Raw genomic sequence first — 19,180 nt, forward strand, 5'->3', positions numbered from 1 at the left:
TTGATGAACCTCTTATGGTTTTCTTTTAGCCCTTTCTCACACCATAAAGGAAATCAAACCAATGGAACAACAGCACGAGTAGCTGGTCCTGAGTAAAATTCTCATTATATTTCCCATCAAGACCCTAGATCAGGTATGGAGCAATTTGATGTGGAATAGTTATGCACATAGCACCTAACTTCAAAGGTTCCCCTCAATACTCCGGGTAACAGTTGAGCATTGATAAGGGAAAAAAAGCTGGGCGGAACTGTAGCCATATTAGTGAGGTGTATGTGTAGATAGAAAATAATTGCTATTGGTGGTGAATCCTGCAGTAGTATTATAGTCACTCACGCTACAGGTTGGGTTATAAAATTGCCATTAGAGATTTGGAGAAGAGGAAAAAAATGGGTGTCCCATAATTGCAAGTTTGTGCAGCTAGCTGATAGCTGAAAATATCACGTTTTATTCTGATTTTCAAGGATGTCTGTGTGATATTACATGTTTTCTCCATGATTGTACAAATTTTCTCCATGTACTCTAGTCTCGTGTACACTTATTAGCCACTGTAAGTTAACTGCAGGCAAATGGCAAAAAGAATCAAAGATGGGGATCTGCGAGAGTGAATAAAAGGCAGGAATATTTGGTAGAAGTTGAACTAATGGGATTGCTCCTCTGAAAGGCAGTATACACCTGATGAAACTAACAGTGTAGGTAGTGGAAGGATTAATGGAGCAATGGAAGGAAAACATATAGGAAGTTGTTAGTTGGCTTTGTCAGTAGCTTGAAGAAGGAAATTTTGATACATGATCTTCATAGACATATCAACGTGGAAGGGGTATCCATTGTAGTAAATGCTGCCTTTTTGACCAGTGGCCAGAAGATCTAGGGTGTCAGAGGAACTGAAGGAAATTCACATTAGGCAAGAAATCGTGTTGGGTAGACTGATGGGACTGAAGGCTGATAAACCCCCAGGGCCTGATGGTCTCCCTCCCATGGTACTTAAGGAAGTAGCTCTAGAAATCGTGGACGCATTGGTGATCATTTTCCATATCTTCTTCTTGCATAAGTTGTAGATCAAGTGGCATGAAAAACTCATCTATTTGTGCACGTCTGGTTGAAACAGGGTGGACCACGTGAAGGTTGCAATCTCCCACCCCATTTTCCAATGTTCTATAGATTCAGGATCAGTTCCTGCGGATTGGAGGGTAGCTAATGTTATTCCACTTTTTAAGAAAGGCAGGAGAGAGAAAACAGGGAATTATAGACCAATTAGCCTGACATTGGTGGTGGGGAAGATGCTGGAGTCAATTATAAAAGATGAAATAGCGGCACATTTGGATAGCAGTAACAGGATCGGTCCGAGTCAGCATGGATTTATGAAGGGGAAATCGTGCTTGACTAATCTTCTGGAATTTATTGAGGAAGTAAGTAGGAAAATGGACAAGGAAGAGCCAGTGGATGTAGTGTACCTGGACGTTCAGAAAGCATTTGATAAGGTCCCACATAGGAGATTAGTGGGCAAAATTAGTGCAAAATTGGTTGGCAGACAGGAAACAAAGATTAACGGGTCCCTTTCAGAAGGGCAGGCAGTGACTGGTGGGGTACCGCAAGGCTCGGTGCTGGGACTGCAGCTATTTACAATATACATCAATGACTTAGATGAAGGGATTCAAAGTAACATTAGCAAATTTGCAGATGACACAAAGCTGGGTGGCAGTGTGAACTGTGAGGAGGATGCTATGGTACAGGGTGACTTGGACAGGTTGGGTGAGTGGGAAGATGCAGTTTAATGTGGATAAATGTGAGGTTGTCCGCTTTGGTGGCAACAACAGGAAGGCAGATTATTATCTGAATGGTGTCAAGTTGGGAAATGGGGAAGTACAAAGAGATCTGGGGGGTCCTTGTTCATCAGCCACTGAAATTAAGCATGCAGGTACAGCAGGCAGTGAAGAAAGCTAATGACATGTTGGCCTTCATAACAAGAGGAGTTGAGTATAGGAGTAAAGAGGTCCTTCTGCAGTTGTACAGGGCCCTAGTGAGACCACACCTGGAATATTGTGTGCAGTTTTGGTCTGCAAATTTGAGGAAGGACATTCTTGCTATTCTTCTTTTTTTCGTCTCCATCTTGTCACAAATGTTGACCTCACTGTCGTCGTCCGTCCTGAAAAGGACGCAAGCTTCCGGCAACAATCAATGGAAGCCATCACTTGTTGCAATAGATTATGGTGGTAGCAGAATTAGCTCAGGATACTTTCAGTTTCCAGCCCCGCGACGTGGACGCTTCTGCTGTGGGGCTATTCTTGCTATTGAGGGAGTGCAGCCAAGGTTCCCGAGGTTAATTCCCGGGATGGCGGGACTATCATATGTTGCTCCATAGAATGGAGCGGTTGGGCTTGCATACTCTGGAATTTAGAAGGATGAGAGGGTATCATATTGAAACATATATGATTATTAAGGGATTGGACATGCTAGAGGCAGGAAACATCTTCCAGATGTTGGGGGCGTCCAGAACCAGGGGCCACAGTTTAAGAATAAGGGGTAGGCCATTTAGAATGGAGATGAGGAAAAACTTTTTCACCCAGAGTTGTGAATCTGTGGAATTCTCTGCCTCAGAAGGCAGTGGAGGCCAATTCTCTGGATGCTTTCAAGAGAGAGTTAGTTAGAGCTCTTAAAGATAGCCGAGTCAGGGGATATGGTGAGAAGGCAGGAACGGGGGGGTACTGAATGTGGATGATCAGCCATGATCACAGTGAATGGCGGTGCTGGCTCGAAGGGCCAAAATGGCCTAAGCCTGCACCTATTGTCTATTGATTACATTGAAGATTCCTCTACTTCAAGTTCCTGTGGCAATTTATGAAGGAAATTCGTTTTTTCCCTGTGTCCTGAACAAACAACATCAATGTAAACTGTTTATTTGTCTAATTATTGTACATGGAATCTTGCAATTAACCAATTTGCCACCAATATACACTATATCTCAAGGTTTGTTTATTGTTACTTGTACCAATTAAGGTACAGTGAAATTCAGATTGCCATACAGTCATATCAATAAAGAGCAAATCAAGACACCCAAATATTTTTTTTTAACTATAACATCCACAATAGGACTCTCCCACATTCCTCAATGATGGAAGGCAAAAAAAGTTCAATCTTCTTCCCTTCCATGCCATATCAAATGTGGCATGACCCCAACTTAGGGAGATCTTCCCTTCTCAGTGTCCAGCCTTCTAATTCTCCAACTCTGCCCTGCCAGCTCTCCTCTCCACAAGTAAGACTGTTCAGGCAAACATAGTCACAGCCTGTTCTTATTTAAACTTATTTTTTCCTACCTTAACTCCATCTTTTGTTTGGTCATTTCCCATTCATGTCTTTAACATCTCTGATGCCCTCCATGACTTTGTTTTCCCATATCTTGGGTCCAACTTGCTCACCTTCGGTTCACACCAGCAGTTCCTCTGAACTTGCATCCCATGTGAAGATGGTAATGAGGGCCCTTCACTTTCTTTAACAGAAGCCCAACCAGCTCCCCTTCAATGATTCTCATCTCATTCCCACATTGAATTACTTCAACTCCACTCACTTTCTCTAGATCAAAGACGGAGTATGGGAACTCGCATAGCTGAAGCTTTGCCAAGTTCTAAGCAAAGATCTTATAAGCTCCGCTATAAGATCTTTGGTTCTAAGTGGGAAACCAGGCCAGGTGTTCTTTCCAATATTTTTAAATAGGGGGGAAAAAGTTCAAAACCTCTAAAATAAATATAGCACCAACAAATCCCAACAGCAGCACCTGGATGCCGCCTCTGGCATCATCGTGCATGCGTCATCGAGCGTTTTGTCCCAACCCCCAGGAGCAATTTTTTTGCGCCAAGAACGCGCTCTTTTTAAAAATACCCAAATATATTTTCCTCAGTAAATTAAGTCCGGAACAAGCCTGCTCTGGAAGGGATGGTGTTTTGAGGTTAATTCGCGTCGTTTACGTTCCTGCCGTCCCTACACGCTGCGAGCGATGCCCAGCGGTGGCGCCATTTTGCGCGGGGCGTCGGTGAAGCGGGTGTTGCCGGGCGGCCGCCATTACTGTGTGGGGCGCGAGGGAGCGAGACATCAGCGAGTTGGCTGTTGCGGGGCAGCCGCCATTGCTGTTAGCGGCTAGAGCAGAATATCAGCGAGGCGGGCGTTGCAGGGCGACCACCGTTGTTGTAGGCGACTAGAGCGGGGCATCAGCGAGGTGGCTATAGCCGGGCCGCCACCATAACTGTGGGGGAAAGTACGGGCCGGAGCGAAGTGGCTGTTGCCAGGCAACCGCCATTACTGTGGGGGGCAAGAGCGGGGCGGCGGCGAGGTGGGTGTTGCCAGGCAGTCGCCATTACTGTGGGGGGCAAGAGTGGGGTCGCCGCTGGGACATGCCCAAGTCGTGCGCTGCCTTCAACTGTACCAATAGGTACAGCAGCAAGAACAAGGAGCTCACCTTCCACAGGTAAATCAAAGACTCGGCAAAATATCAAATCAATATATAGAGAAGTAGATCATACACGTAGATCATCGATGCAACATGCTGTGAAAAACTACCAGCAGGGAGCCAATATCTTATTTGCCACAAGTAAATCTGTCTAGGAGCCAGAATATTAATAATCAGTGTATTAAAAGCAGGACAATTGCTTTATTTGAGATAGTTTAATGTATAAAACTACAATACAATAAATTAGGCATCAGCACCTCACCTTACACAGCTAAGTGAATCTGTCAGGAAAGCATAACATCAATAATTGTTTTGTGGATGTAAAACAACCATTTTATTGAAAGTAAATGTAAAATTACAGTACAACATCAATAGCACATCAGACCATTTGGTAAAGTAGGCTGATCCAGAAGATGGGATTTACAGTGATTTGGTTGTCTTCAGAACTGCCTGATAGATGGCAGAGCATTGTGGTGGAAGGACAATATTCACGCTGGAGGTCTGTGACCAGCTACCTCTATATTCAGCTTGGACATACATGTGGATAGATTGTTTAGTAAATTTGCAGATGACACCAAGATTGCTGGGATCGCAGACTGTGAGGGAGGCTGTCAAAGTATATAGTGGGATAGGGACCAGCTCCAGAAATGGGTAGAAAAATGGCAGATGGAGTTTAATCCAAGCAAGCATAAGGTGTTGCACTTTGAAAGGTCATTATATAAGGGGAAACTATACAGTTAATGGCATGACCCTTAAAAACATTGATTATGGATCCCACAGAGGGATCTTAGGGTCTAAGATCATAACTCAATAGAAGTGGCAAAACAAGTAGATAGAGTAGTAAAGAGGGCATATTGTATGATTGCATTTGAAATGCAGTTCTCGTCGCCCATTACAGGAAAGATCTGGAGGCTTTGGAAAAGATGCAGGGAAGGTTGAACAGAATAATGTCTTGGATTGTTTTCTTTGGACCGTTGGAGGTTGTGGGGAGGCCTAATAGAAGTATATAACATTATGAGAGGCATAGATAGGATAGACAGTCAGAATCTTTTTCCCAGGATAAAAAAAATAAAACACTAGAGGGCATAGCTTTAAGATGAGGGGGGCAAAGTTTAAAGGAGATGTGTGAGGCACTTTTTGTTTTCACAGAGGGTGGTGTGTTCCTGTAATGCACTGCTGGGTGTGGTGGTTGGGGTAGATACAATAATGGCATGAAAGTGACTCTCGGCTAGGAATGTGGATATGCAGGGAACAGTGGGAAATGGATTATTGCCAAGGCAGACAAGAGTTGGTCTGGGCATCATGTTCAGCACAGATATTTTGGTCCAAAGGGCCTGTTGTGCTGAGTAACTTCCCTGTCTAGGGTAACCTGTAGAAACCAGTATCATTCATACGGGTACTGAGAGTTAGTAACAATTTATATACATAATTGATCAATTAATAAATTAAAATAGTGCAATAATGTATTAGGTCCTAGAGGAAGGAAAGGGGACAATATAGGTCTAGGTAATGGATGGTAGGGTAGATTATTAATTGTCCAGATAAGACTGATGCACTGTAGTTGCTGTAAGGATAGGGCTTGTTGTTGAAAGGGCAGATTGTTTCATTCTCAGATGCTCTTTCCAATTTACTCAGGTTTCCATTCAGCAAGCCGGACCTGTTAGTAGAATGGATGAACAATGTAGGAAGAGCTGAATTCAAACCCAACCAGCACACAGTTATTTGCTCAGACCACTTCAAACCAGATTGTTTCAACACCTGGGGGAACAGAAAAAATCTGAAGCATAATGCTGTGCCCACAGTCTTCCACTATCCAGATAATGTAAAGGTACTGTATTAGTCTTGTTCGGACCACCTAGACATCCTGGGTTTTAACTGCTCCAAAATAAGCAGCCTTACTTTAATTGCACAGAATTTAACCTCTGGGATTTTCTTCCCAAACTCGCTTGTTCAGCATCCCTCTAAGATGTTCTTTAAAGTCTGTCTTGTAATTTGTGCTTATGTTCAAACTGCAGAAGCTGGTTTACAAAAAAAAAAGACAAAGTGCTGGAATAACTCAGTATGTCAGGCAGCATCTCAGGAGAACATGGATGATTTAGGTCAAAACCGTTCTTCAGACTGAATGTCCGGTGGGGGTGGGGGGGGGGGGGACGACCTGGAAGAAATATAAGGGGGGGGGGGGGGGGGGGGGGGGGGGGGGGGGGGGGGTGGGTCTGGAAGAAAGATGGGGCAGGGCAAAGCAAGTATTAGGTGGGGGTTTTTTTTTGATAGGCAGATGGTTGGACAAGGCCAGAGATGAAAAATACAGAAAGGGTGAGACAAAATAATTGCAAATTGTAAAAGTAGAGGAAGGAATGTAGGTGGAAGAGAAGGGCAAGGGGGGAAATAGTGGGGCACAGGGGAGAGAGGGAGGGGGGAAAGAAAGGGGATGGGGGAAGAAGGGGGGAGGGCTTGTTTACTAAAACTGGTGAATTTAATGTTCATACTGTTGTGTGTAAGCTACTGAATGGACTATGAGTTGCTGTTCTCCAGTTTGCTTGTGGCCTCATTCTGGCAAAGGAAGAGGCCAGAACAGAAAGATCAGTATAAGAGTGGAAACAGGAGTTAAAGTGGTTAGCAACCAGGAGATCCAATTGACATTGGTGGACTGAGCCCAAGTGTTCAGCAAAACGACTGGCGAATATACACTTGGTCTCGCTAACGTACAGAAGGCCACATCGGAAACACAGGATGCAGTAGATGAGGTTAGAGGAGGTGCACGTGAATCTCTGTCTCACCTGGAAGGACTGATGGGGTCCCTGGCTGGATGGAAGTGAGGGAGGAGATATTACATCTCCTGTGGTCGTAGTGGAAAGTATCTGGGAAGGGGGTGGGTTGGGTCGGAAGGGTTGAGTGAACTTAGGTGTTGCCAAGGGAGTGGTCTCCGCCAAAAGTGGAAAGGGTTGGTGATAGGAAGATGTGACTGGTGGTGGGATCACGTTGGAGGTGATGGAAACGTAGTAGGATGTTGTTTGTTCTCATAATTTATTTACAATGGTATTATGAATTAATTTGAGGCATAAAAGGCTTTTCAGAAATATAACATTTGTAGAAGGATGAGAGTGTGAAGGGACAGAGTGGTGCAGAGTAGTAGACAGTGGTTTTTCATCTCTGGGTCTTGGGCTTTAATCTGGACTGGGTTGAAAGCATTGAGATTGTGATCCTGCACACAGGAGGTTTATAGAAGTCTGTAATTTGGCCCAATGTGCAAAAGGGGGTTGACATTGAGATTACAGGGGGGAGGTTTACTTTATATTGTTTTTTTCTAATCTGCAATGCTTGATCCCAAACGAGAGGATCCCCATTGTGCTGAGCAAAGATTGAATCTGAATCTCAATGACTGTATCTTGAAAAAAGTTGCATGAGGAGATATTGTAATGGAAAACACAAAGTTGCGTTGAGACTCCCCTGTGAAGATTGAGTGCCTCGGCAAGTGCTGAAAGATTATCAGTGACTGTAGAATCAGTACCCCAGTCATCATCATTTTTACAGTCTGAAGAAGGGTTTCGACCCGAAACGTTGCCTATTTCCTTTGCTCCATAGATGCTGCCTCACCCGATGAGTTTCTCCAGCATTTTGTCTACCATCATTTTTACAATGTTGCGAATAAGGAATTTTGTCCTTCCTTCCATTATTCTAAACTAGGGTCCATTGTTTGACTCTTTTGTATTCCAGCAGAGACATCGTGCAAGGAAAAAACTGAAAATAATCAGTGAAGTATTAAAGATTGAAGTTGCAGAAGAAAATCTTGAAATGGTGGGTATTGGAACAAGTCGGGCCATGTGAAACCTGAGTTTGGGGGTGGGAGTCAGAACACTCACACTCCTTTGGGGAAACATTAGCTGAAATAAATAGGCCATATGAGACACTATGGCTGAAAACTTTTAAATATGTAATAATATAAATGTTAGATTGTTAATTAACTCAGATATAAGTGACTACTCATTTTCAATATAGGCATTTAAAATTAGTTCGATTAACAAGAGATTAATTATAAACTTTATAGCTGTTGAGATTCTAAGGAAAACAAAATTTTAGGTGTTCCTGGATCACAATATTTATACAACCTGAATCATAAGGGTGGGGGGAGAGCTAACTACGTAAGAATGTGCTTGTATTGTATCTGTAGTTTGGTTACATATTCATATTTTATGCATGCGCAGGGAAATGGATGGTCTTGGATATGTTTTGCCTGTTTCAGTTGTGCTTGCAGAAGGGGTTTGGTCACCCAAATAAAATGACATAATCTCGCCTTTGATCTGTGCTTATTCGTTGAACTACATGAATGTTGAGTTGCATGGATTTCTCCTCATAGGCGCCTGAGCTAGTTCTGGGTGGAGAAGAGGAGAACACGCCACTGGCAAACCCTGCTGAAGATGGTTCCACCAAATTTGGTGCAGATCACACCTACGCTGCCACTAACCTGGGCATGATGAAGAGGAGACTGTTTACTGCACTGGAAAAGAATGAGAAGCTGCGGAAGCGGCTGAAGGTGAAGCAGGAGGAGATGAGGAGAATGGTGAAGAAATGGCATGCAATTAAGGATGAACTGGAGAACCTGAGAGCAAAGAGTCTGTCAACGGTCAGCGAGGTGCCCCTCACAGACACAACCCATCTACAGGAATGCATCAGTTAAACCAAAGTGTGTTTGGAGAACAAAGAACTGTGAGTGAATGGACGGTTCACTCAGTCGCCGCATAACCGTGATGAAACTTGCTGGTGCACACAAACTGCAAAATATTATGCTTGAACAATTTAGAAGGAAAACGATAGACAATCGCCTAAATGTGGAACTGATGGAGGCAGAGCAGATCCCAATCCAGCATGGTTGAAACCTGTCACAATGTCTTGCTAATCCCTGAAGACATCTCTGCGACTGAGTTGTAAAGAGTTCTGGCAACTGATTGTCACAGATTTTAGTTGTCAGAACTCTGCAGGGCTAGTGGCCATTTTAGGAATACAAGTCTGACCTTTCAGAATGCAATCTTTCATTGTCTGTGCTGACGGGTAGAGTCCCCCTGTGATCATTCTCAGCTCAGATTCACGTCATCAGGAGAGGTGTGGAGAGAACATTTGTCGAGAAAATAAACGGAACAAATAACATATGGATTTGAAGTTGTTGTTAATCTCTTGTCACAACAGAATTGTTTTTGTTGTGGTTTCAGGTTGAAGTTATGGATCTTTCTTCCACAGTGAAATACCTTGGAGGAAGACATGAGGATAGGCAGCCATTGGCTATATATCTGGAATTACCATCAAAGTACCCCCACTCTCCACCTCCACCACTGACAGTGGTTGTCCAACATGTCCTGGACACTGAAAACAGCTGTAATAGACAGTTGAGAGGGTGAATCTTATTTTTATGAAAATTATGAATTAATCTACATCCTATTTAAAATAAATCTACCTCCAATGATTATTGATCCTCTGATCATTGGAAACAGTCTCTAATTGTTTATTCAATTAAACTATCTACAGTTTCTAAACACAATTATATCTCCCCTCAATCTTCTCTTGAAGAAGAACAATTCTATTTTTTCTGGTCCCTCAACCAATCTGAAATCCCTCATCGCTGATGGCATTTTGATAAATTTCCTCTGCACCCTCTCTAAATGCTTATGTCGCAAATAATACAATTGAAACCCATACATAGTTTGCTGAATTGAGTCTGAAGAAGGGTCTTGCCCCAAAACGTAACCCATTCCTTCTCTCCAGAGATGCTGCCTATCCCGCTGAGTTACTCAGCATTTTGTGTCTATCCTAGTTTGCTGATCTTGGTTGTGGCAACAGGTTTGTAAAAATATACTTGTGCTTGTTACTCTTACTAGGTAATGATTCAAACAGCATGGGTGAAGATCAGGAAAGATCAAAGCTAAGTTCTGGTGTGATTTAGAACATAGAACACCGCAGCACTGGAAGAGGCCCTTCAGCCCACAATATCTGTGCTAAGCATGATGTCTACTTGAACTAATCCTTTCTGCCTGTACATACACTCAATCCTTCCATTCCATGTACATCCATGCTTCTATCCAAAAGCCTCAATGCCGCCTTTGTATCTGCCACTACCACTACCTCTGGCAATGCAGTCCAGGCACCAACCTCTCTGTGTAAAACATGTCCTGCACATCTCCTTTAAACTTTGCCCCTCTCACCTTAAAGCTGTGCCTCTAGTCTTTGACATTTCTACCCTGGGACTGAGGCCCTAAATATGCCTGTCATCATTTTCTAAGCCTCTATCAGGTTTGTCCAGCCTCTCCCCTGATGCTCTCCAATCAGCTTCCCATTAAAGCTCCTATGCACCCTCTCCAAAGCCTCCACATCATTTCAATCATAGGACGACCAGACCTAACTACATTACTCTAAATGTCAAAACAAAGTCCCACAAAGCTGAATAAGATTTTTTCCAGATAATGTGTAGACAGACTAAACAAAGTAGATCCAAGTTGAAATTGATCGTTACTGATCTCCAATTTCCAACAGTTGGTAGATTTGGAGAAGAAGAAGCAGGGGACCAACTGTTCCAGGGAGCTATCATGGACTTGTTGCCCTCTGGTGGTGTACATCACTGATCTATTTATCAATGTCATTACAACTTCAGTCACTGCTGTCTGCATCCAGTGCAGGTAGAACATTGAAATCCAAATGAAAGTGTATGCAGTTGAATGTGGATAAATGTGAGGTTATCCATTTTTGTGGCAAAAACAGGAAGGCAGATTATTATCTAAATGGTGTCAAGTTGGGAAAAGAGGAAGTACAACGGGATCTGGGGATCCTTGTTCATCAGTCACTGAAAGTAAGCATGCAGGTACAGCTGGCAGTGAAGAAAGTGAATGGCATGTTGGCCTTCATAGCAAGAGGAGTTAAGTATCGGAGCAAAGAGGTCCTTCTGCAGTTGTACAGGGCTCTAGTGAGATCACACCTGGAGTATTGTGTGCAGTTTTGGTCTCCAAATTTGAGGAAGGACATTCTTGCTATTGAGGGAGTGCAGCGTAGGTTCACCAGGTTAATTCCCGGGATGGCGGGACTGTCATATCTTGATAGAATGGAGCGGCTGGGCTTGTATACTCTGGCATTTAGAAGGATGAGAGGGTATCTTATTGAAGCATATAAGATTGTGAAGGGATTGGACACTAGGGGCAGGAAACATGTTCCTGATGTTGGGGGAGTCCAGAACCAGGGGCCACAGTTTAAGAATAAGGGGTAAGCCACTTAGAACGGAGATGAGGAAAAACGTTTTTACACAGAGTTGTGAGTCTGCGGAATTTGCCTCAGAAGGCAGTGGAGGCCGGTTCTCTGGATGCTTTCAAGAGAGAGTTGGATAGAGCTCTGAAAGATAGCGGAGTCGGGATATGGGGAGAAGGCAGGAACGGGGTACTGATTGTGGATGATCAGCCATGATCACATTGAATGGCGGGGCTGGCTCGAAAGGACGAATGGCCTACTCCTGCACCTATTGTCTATTGATCACTTGGTTTTAATGCAGTAGAGATGGTGCAATGTTCCTCATGCGGGATGTGGGAAGTCTGGGAAACTGCTGGTGTCCCTGATAACTACACCTGTGGGAATTGTGTCCACGTGCAGCTCCTTACAGACTGCATTTAGGACAGTTAATGGAAATGTCTTGAGGACAGTCCCTATTACGATTAAGGAGGTGTTGAGCATCCTAAGGCGTATGAAGGTAGATACATTTACCAGGCCTGATCAGGTATGTCTGAGAACACCGTGAGAAGCTGGGGAAGAAATTTCAATGCCCTGGCTGAGATATATAAACCAACATTAAATACGGGTGAGGTGCTGGAAGACTGGAGGGTGGCTGGTGTTGCACCTCTATTTAAGAAGGGCTGCAAAGAAAATTCTGGGAACTATAGCCCAGTGAGCCTAACATCTGTGGTAGGCAAGTTACTGGAGAGTATGGGGGATAAGATATATATGAATTTGCATAGACATGGATTAATTAGGGATTGTCAGCATGGCTGTGTACGGGGATATCAGGAAACAGTGGTGGAAGGTTATTTTTTGGACTGGTGTCCTGTGCCTAGTGTGCCTTAGTGCTGGGACCATTGTTGTGTGTGGTTTATATCCATGATTTGGATGAAAATGTAGAAGTCCTGTTTAATAAGTTTACAGATTACACTAAAGTGGGTGGTATTATAGATCGCGAAGATAATTATCAATATTTACAGCAGGATCTTAATCAGTTGGGCAAGTGGGCTGAGGAACGGTGAATGGTGTTTAATGCAGAGAGGTGCGAGATGTTGTATTTTGGGAAATCAAACCAGGACACTACCTTCACAGTGAATGGCTGGTTACCTGGGGAGTGTTGTATAACAGTCATTGAAAGTGGCGTCACAGGTAGATAGGGTGGCCAAGGAGGGTAGACATAAAATATCCGAAACTTCACCCATTCCTTCTCTCCAGAGATGCCGCCTGTCCCGCTGAGTTACTCCAGCATTTTGTGTCTACCTTCGATTTAAACCAGCATCTGCAGTTCTTTCCCGCACATTGTGGCCAAGGAAGATGTTGGTATACTGGCCATCATCGGTCAGAGTATTGAGTATAGAAATTTGAATGTTGTGTTGCAGTTGTATGAGATGATGAGGCAGAATTTTGAATATTGTATTTATTTTTAGGATATTGTAAAGCTCCAAAGAGGGCCAAATGACCTACTCAAATGCACCTATTTTCTATGTTTCTAGGATGAGGGGTGATCTTGTAGAAGTGTATAAGATAATGAGGTGAATAGATAGGGTGAATGCACAGTCTTTTACCCCTATTAGGGGAATAAAGAACCAGGGGACGTAGGTTTGAGGTGGGAGGGGAAAGATCTCAGGGGCGACTTTTTCAGAGGGTGGGGGGATATGGAATGGGCTGTCAGAGGAGATAGTTGGGATGGGTACGCTAACAACATTTTAATGTCATTTGGACAGGTACATGGATAGGAAAGAGGGATATGGGCCACACGCCGACCGTTAAGAATAGTGTAGATGGGTCAGCTTGGCTGGCACGGGCAAGTTCAGATGAAGGGCCCGTTTCCGTGCTCTGTGACTATTTGAGAATGAACTTGGTTTGGGCTGTGCTAAAGATTGCTCTTGTAGCAATTGTAAACTGTACACCAGTTGGTGCCAAATTTTCTACATTTACTTGTGGGGAACCCATCAGAATTCTGGCCAATAAAGTTCTATTGTATCGTAGATATCTTATTTGTTTCCAAATCAAAGCAGAGGATTTGTATTATTCAAATTGGCACAGCTCCAAATGTATATTTGAACAGAATAGTACAAATACGAAATGAAAGGACCAAGTGTATAGTAGTTCTGCTAGTAGCAGAAAGATAGGAAGGAATAACCAACGCCTGCTTTAGAGAGGAGTCAGAGTGGTGAAGGTTTCTCAAAGCTTGTTAGGGAAGAATTCTTATTTTGGCAGCACTTTGACATTCTGCTCAGTCGATTAACTATTTTGAAGCATGGAAACTCTTGGAATGCAAGCAAGAACAACTAATTTTCATGCAAAGAACCCTCAAACAGAGTTGATGTTTAATATGCTTTTTAATGGTTGTGGAAGCAGATACATTGGGTTGCAGGATTCCCTGCCTCCTTGAGCACTATTCTGAGATCATTTTTTGGGTTACAGCAATGACAATGACAACTTCATCATTTGTATAGTGCTTTGGAAGGTCAAGCAAATCTTTATAAAAATGCAAGTCCTTTATTAACTGGGCAGGCAGACAGATTTGAGCCCTGAAAAATGTTTTGAAAATGCATTTTAATGTCTCATTCCAGAGTAGAGTTAGAACGAGAAATCACGATTATTGTTTAATTTCCCTGTTCCATTGGTCTTTGGATTAGATCCTATGGTGCAGTTATGCCGCTAACAAGAAATTTCTAAGCTAAGAGTGGAACGGTTTTCAAATCTGAAGCTGTTGGGATTGTCTGTCAGGAGTATGACATTCCAGATCCCCAACACATACTGTAGAAAAGTAGCCTGTATGTTTTTTGAAGCAGCTTTCATATGGGCTACAGAGAGCAAGCTCTTGATCCAGTGGCTCCATGGTCAGATTAAAAGTCAGGACGGTGGGTGCATCTTCTGCAGAGACTAATTGAAAATGGAGCACCATGTTCACCGGATGAGCTTTGCCCTCAAAAATGAACCGTTGGTGCTGCATCTGCTGGCTTATAGAGAGAGAGATTGATGCACAATATACCGTTAATTGTAGATCAGTGCTTTTGTAGTTACGCCCACTTGCTTTTACAGTAATCCTCCCTGCCTGTTTCCCTTAGAATTAGAGAGACATGCTAGCATGAAGTTATCTAAGCTATGTCGTTAATAAAGTTTTTGGACCTATATCTCGGTGTAAGGCTTCAGTTATTACCACAGCCGTAACACAACGTGGTGTCAGAAATGGGATAGCGGGGTCGTTTAATTGCAGTGTTTAAGTCCTCGAGGTTGATACAAATCCGTATCTCGTCTCTGTTCTTCTTGGTAGCGACGACCATGGTGGAGGCCCAGTCCGAGGGGTCAGTTACGGGAGTAATCACACCTCAAGACACCATTCTGTGAAGTTCACTTTGAACACTGTCCCGCATAGCGTGGGGAATCTTATGGGCCAGACGAAAAACTGGAATTGCCTCGGGGTCAATGGTAATCGTGTACCTGACAGGTAACCTGCCCAGCTTATTATCAAACAAATCCTTGTATTGTGTTAGGATTTCTTGGTTAAAGTCACAGTCTGTAATCAGAAGACAGACAGAAGGGCTGAAATTAATCAAACCCATGTCGCGCACACCGGACGACCTGCGAGGATCCGCCCTCGCCTAATGATGACACTTATCGTAATGGCCGTGTCTTTTATCCCCTTGTCCTTTCAAAACCCTCGTCGAATGATTTCAAAATTATCTCGCCATTTTTCAGTCCATGGATCTCTGGGCAGACTGCTAACTGACAATGGCAGTCAATTCACTAGCCAACACTTCAGGGAGTTTGCTTGACGCTGGAATATTCGCCACATCACCAGCTGCCCTGAATATCCAGTCTAATGGGCTGGCTGAACGAGCTGTCAAAAGTGCCAAACACCTCATGGAACAGCTAAATCCGATGTATTCCTGGATCTGCTCAACTTATGCAACATGTCCTGTGACCCAATTTTGGGCTCACCCGCTCAACATTTATTAAATCAGGCTTTGATCACACAGGTGATTCCACCTGAGGTTCAATCCAGAAACGTGACATTCAAAAACAATGGTTTGACAAAACAAGTAGGCCACTGCCACCACTGACCAAGGGGCAGGTGGTCCGTTTACACACTGACAAAAGCCTTGACCGTATTGGTGATTTCTGGAATTGCTCCTGAGCCACGCTCGTATATCGTCAATGCTGATGGCGGCACCTACCGGCGTAACAGACAACATATCCTGCCTGTGAACGAGCCAGTTCCTCCGCCGTATTATCCAGACCCTACAAGTACACTTCCGTCTGTGTCTAGTGGCACTCTTACACCTCTATCAGCACAACCCATGTCTGCAACGGCTCCTCAGCCTGTAACGACTTCGCCTGCGCCATAGTCTCCTGCTTCATCTCCAGGAATGCCGGTTCAGTCTCCCTCACCTGTGAAGCCACTTGCTCTCTCCCCCGGGGGAATGAACGGAGATGGTCTCTATTGTACCAGTGCTGGTCTTATTTGTAAGCCGGTTGTGAAGTACCCAGACTATGCTTATTATCAATTGCTATCTAATGGGTTTGTACTGTTAAATTGGTAATACAGCAATGGTCTAAAGAGGCTGAGAGTGGACTTAAGGACTGCCTTGAGTTAGTGCACTGGAGCATGTTCGAAACCAGCCTGAAATAGAATAGCTAAAGTAATTAGTTTGATAAATAAATGCTTTGATTGTGTACACAACCCTCTCCTCGTCAACGGAGCTGCTGTAGAAATGAGCAACAGTTTCAAATTTGTTCTCCTAATAACTAGCAACTTAACACTGTGCAGTGATCAAGGAAGTATGTTAATATTGGAGGACATCACAAGCAACTTTAACGATTGGTTTATTTTTGTGTAGATTGTCTCTATTATTTGATTGATATTGTAGATACCACAACAGAAAAGATCAATGTGACTAAGCATATTATATTTTGAAACCTTTCGAGGAATATGTTGTAGACAAATAATACTGGAGAAACTCAGCGGGTGAGGCAGCATCTATGGAGAGAAGGAATTTGTGACGTTTTGGGTCGAGACCCAAATATGTTGTGCTTTGATTTCTTTAAGTCCAAAATAATTATGTGTCTTGAATTCACACTATGTATGATATAAATATCAGATGTAATTCATCAAGATGTGTAAAAAGATATCAATACCTCATTGTAAAATTCTTTAATCTCGCCATTCAATATGATCATGGCTGATCATCCAATTCAGAATATCCCGTACCTGCCTTCTCTCCATACCCCCTTATCCCCTTAGCCACAAAATTGGCCACAAGAAAAATAAACAGTTGTGCTTTTTATTATCTTTAAGTCTTAGGTTGAAATTAATTGCAACATCAGTGCCTTGCAATTTACACAATATGTATGATCATAAATATCAGATGTATTGTCCATCTCATCACCAATGAGCCTGTGCTGTGGAATCAGATATCAATACCTCATTGTAAATTTCAATGCTCTTTAATTCTCATTGCAGAGCATGAAGTTATAATATTTTTGAATGAGCCGACCAGAATTTCACACAATACTTCTTGCAACGAATATTTGGAAAGAAAAGTAATTTATCCTCTCCCAGAAAGGCCATTGAGCCTGCTGAATTCAAATGATCATGAATCAACTCAGTTGTGCACCTGTTTCTCTCCATTGATCCCCTAAATGGCTAATCTTAGGTCCCTGAACTGGATTAATTGCAACACCCAGCTGCATTGGTGAGATTTTCTGACACAAAATATTCTTCTCATCTCGGTTTTAAAGGATTTGCTTCTATGCTATTGTCCATCTCCTGGACCACCAACATGTGAGCAATCTTTGCATGCCTGTCCAACCCCTATCATTTGTGTTTTATAATTTCCCCTCTCAGTCTCCTAAATTCTAGAGAGTATAAACCAAGTCTATCCAGTCTTTCTTCATAAGACAGTCCTGACATGGATTTCAATCCAGCTCTTCTGATTCACCTCCCATCTTCCACTCATTATTTGGTTAGTTAGTGGAAACAGGCCCTTCAGCCCACCGAGTCTGTGCCGACCAGCAATCACCCACACATCACTTCTATCCAATGCTTTCATAGGGACATTTACATGCCAATTAACCTACAAAACTGCACATCATTGGAATGTGGGAGGATCCGGAGCACCTGGAGAAAACCCATGCATTCACAGAGAGAACATGCAAACTCCATACAGACAGCACCTGTGGACAGGATCCAAACCGGGATTCTGGCACTGCAAGACATCAACTCTACTGCTGTACCACAGAACCATCCGAGAAACTCAAGATCTTATGAAATCTGCTTCCTCATCCCTAATTCTTATCATGCATCAGTGTCTTTAGTAAATTACATCAACCCTTGGCTTGGCAATGCCTCCGATTTTAAATACTTATTTCACATCTCGCCAATGCCTCAGCCTTGTCTCTGCAACTTGTTCCAGCCCAGAGCCCTGCTGGATTGCAGTGTTGTTGTATCTCTCACTGGTAATAGATCCTCATTTCCTTTGACTCATCACCAGCAGTTGTGCCATTAGCCTCAGCTATTAAATTACCTCAAAACCTCTCTAAGTCTTACTGTTCTTTTAAAACCTCCAACCAATTATTTAGTTAACAATGTCTCCTTCTCTGGTGCAATGTCTCACTCTAAAAGGCACAATAGAAATGCAAAAAAATCACAAAACACAAAGTATGATTTACTCAAGATTACATCTTCTGCAGTCCCTGAAGTCAACAATAGAAATACAAGTAGTTTTTTGTTCATGCTTAACACCTTGTTAACCATTGTTTGATTCCCGGGTCTATACCAAGGAGAGGAATCCAACTCTGAATCATCATTAGCTATCAAAACAATGCAATACTCCTTTTCACCAGAGGGATCCATTCTAGAATCAAAATAATACACAGTGCTGGAGTAACTCAGCAAGTCAGGCAGTATCCTGAAATAACATGTCACTCACTGTCCAGGTTAACAGATGGAGAATGGAAACTAAATAAGAGAAACATTTATTATGGCAATAGTATCTGGATTTATTAATTTTTTTGTACATCAAATAGACTTAAAACAGAATATTTTTCCAGAGCACAGGAATCGCTACACAATGTCTGAATTTCCTCAGACTGTTACAGCATCCAGTGACAAATATATGGAAAAACCACGACCAAATGTTTTATTTCGTGATCTGTAAAAGCATCTTTTTAATCCTTTATACACAGAAAAGAACACAAAAACTCTACATACATAAAAATAATCATATGTGCATTCTCTCTTTAATTTATGGTTTATGGAGATGTTTAGCAGCTGATGTCTGTCTGTTCAGGTCCAACCCCATATCACTGTGCATCTCCTCAACCATCTGTGTCAACCTTGTGTGCTGCAGAGGGAATCAGAGGGAACAGTTATTCAGACATAAACTCGGCGACTTTAAAAATGTTGATCAGACAAAAATATTCTTTATTAAAAACAAGCACGATTTGAAAGCACAAATAAGATACAAATTTAGCATATCTCCAGCTAAAAAT

At 42.8% G+C, this 19,180-nt stretch overlaps 2 protein-coding genes across 4 annotated transcripts in view; one reads left to right on the forward strand and one right to left on the reverse strand.

The window, feature by feature from the left end:
• Window positions 1-5: 5 nt before the first annotated feature.
• Window positions 6-9,580, forward strand: thap3 (THAP domain containing, apoptosis associated protein 3). 3 transcript variants are annotated; one of them, XM_055659350.1, is made up of 4 exons: window positions 6-133; window positions 6,074-6,266; window positions 8,153-8,233; window positions 8,793-9,580. In XM_055659350.1, the coding sequence occupies exons 2-4, from the start codon at window positions 6,111-6,113 to the stop codon at window positions 9,111-9,113; spliced, it is 558 nt and encodes a 185-aa protein (XP_055515325.1). In that variant the 5' UTR covers window positions 6-133; window positions 6,074-6,110; the 3' UTR covers window positions 9,114-9,580. The 3 variants fall into 3 exon arrangements, with proteins under 3 accessions (XP_055515325.1, XP_055515322.1, XP_055515323.1); XM_055659347.1 differs by lacking the exon at window positions 6-133 and adding an exon at window positions 4,065-4,456; XM_055659348.1 differs by lacking the exon at window positions 6-133 and adding an exon at window positions 4,065-4,456 and having other exon boundaries at window positions 8,156-8,233.
• A 9,083-nt stretch (window positions 9,581-18,663) lies between these two features.
• Window positions 18,664-19,180, reverse strand: part of LOC129711601 (dnaJ homolog subfamily C member 11) — a 36,424-nt gene continuing 35,907 nt past the window's right edge. Inside the window, exon 16 of the mRNA XM_055659352.1 lies at window positions 18,664-19,032. Within this exon, the coding sequence (XP_055515327.1) occupies window positions 19,007-19,032 (26 nt within the window). The 3' untranslated portion in view covers window positions 18,664-19,006. The remainder of the gene's footprint in view (window positions 19,033-19,180) is intronic.

The sequence above is a fragment of the Leucoraja erinacea genome, chromosome 30 (assembly GCF_028641065.1).
Source record: "Leucoraja erinacea ecotype New England chromosome 30, Leri_hhj_1, whole genome shotgun sequence".
NCBI lineage: Eukaryota > Metazoa > Chordata > Chondrichthyes > Rajiformes > Rajidae > Leucoraja > Leucoraja erinaceus.

Coding starts and splice junctions, on each gene's coding strand:
- thap3 (XM_055659347.1), top strand. CDS start 4,383: ATGCCCAAGTCGTGCGCTGCCTTCAACTGTACCAATAGGTACAGCAGC. Junction 6,267..8,152: donor ACTATCCAGATAATGTAAAG/GTACTGTATTAG, acceptor TTTGTATTCCAG/CAGAGACATCGTGCAAGGAA. Junction 8,234..8,792: donor CAGAAGAAAATCTTGAAATG/GTGGGTATTGGA, acceptor TTCTCCTCATAG/GCGCCTGAGCTAGTTCTGGG.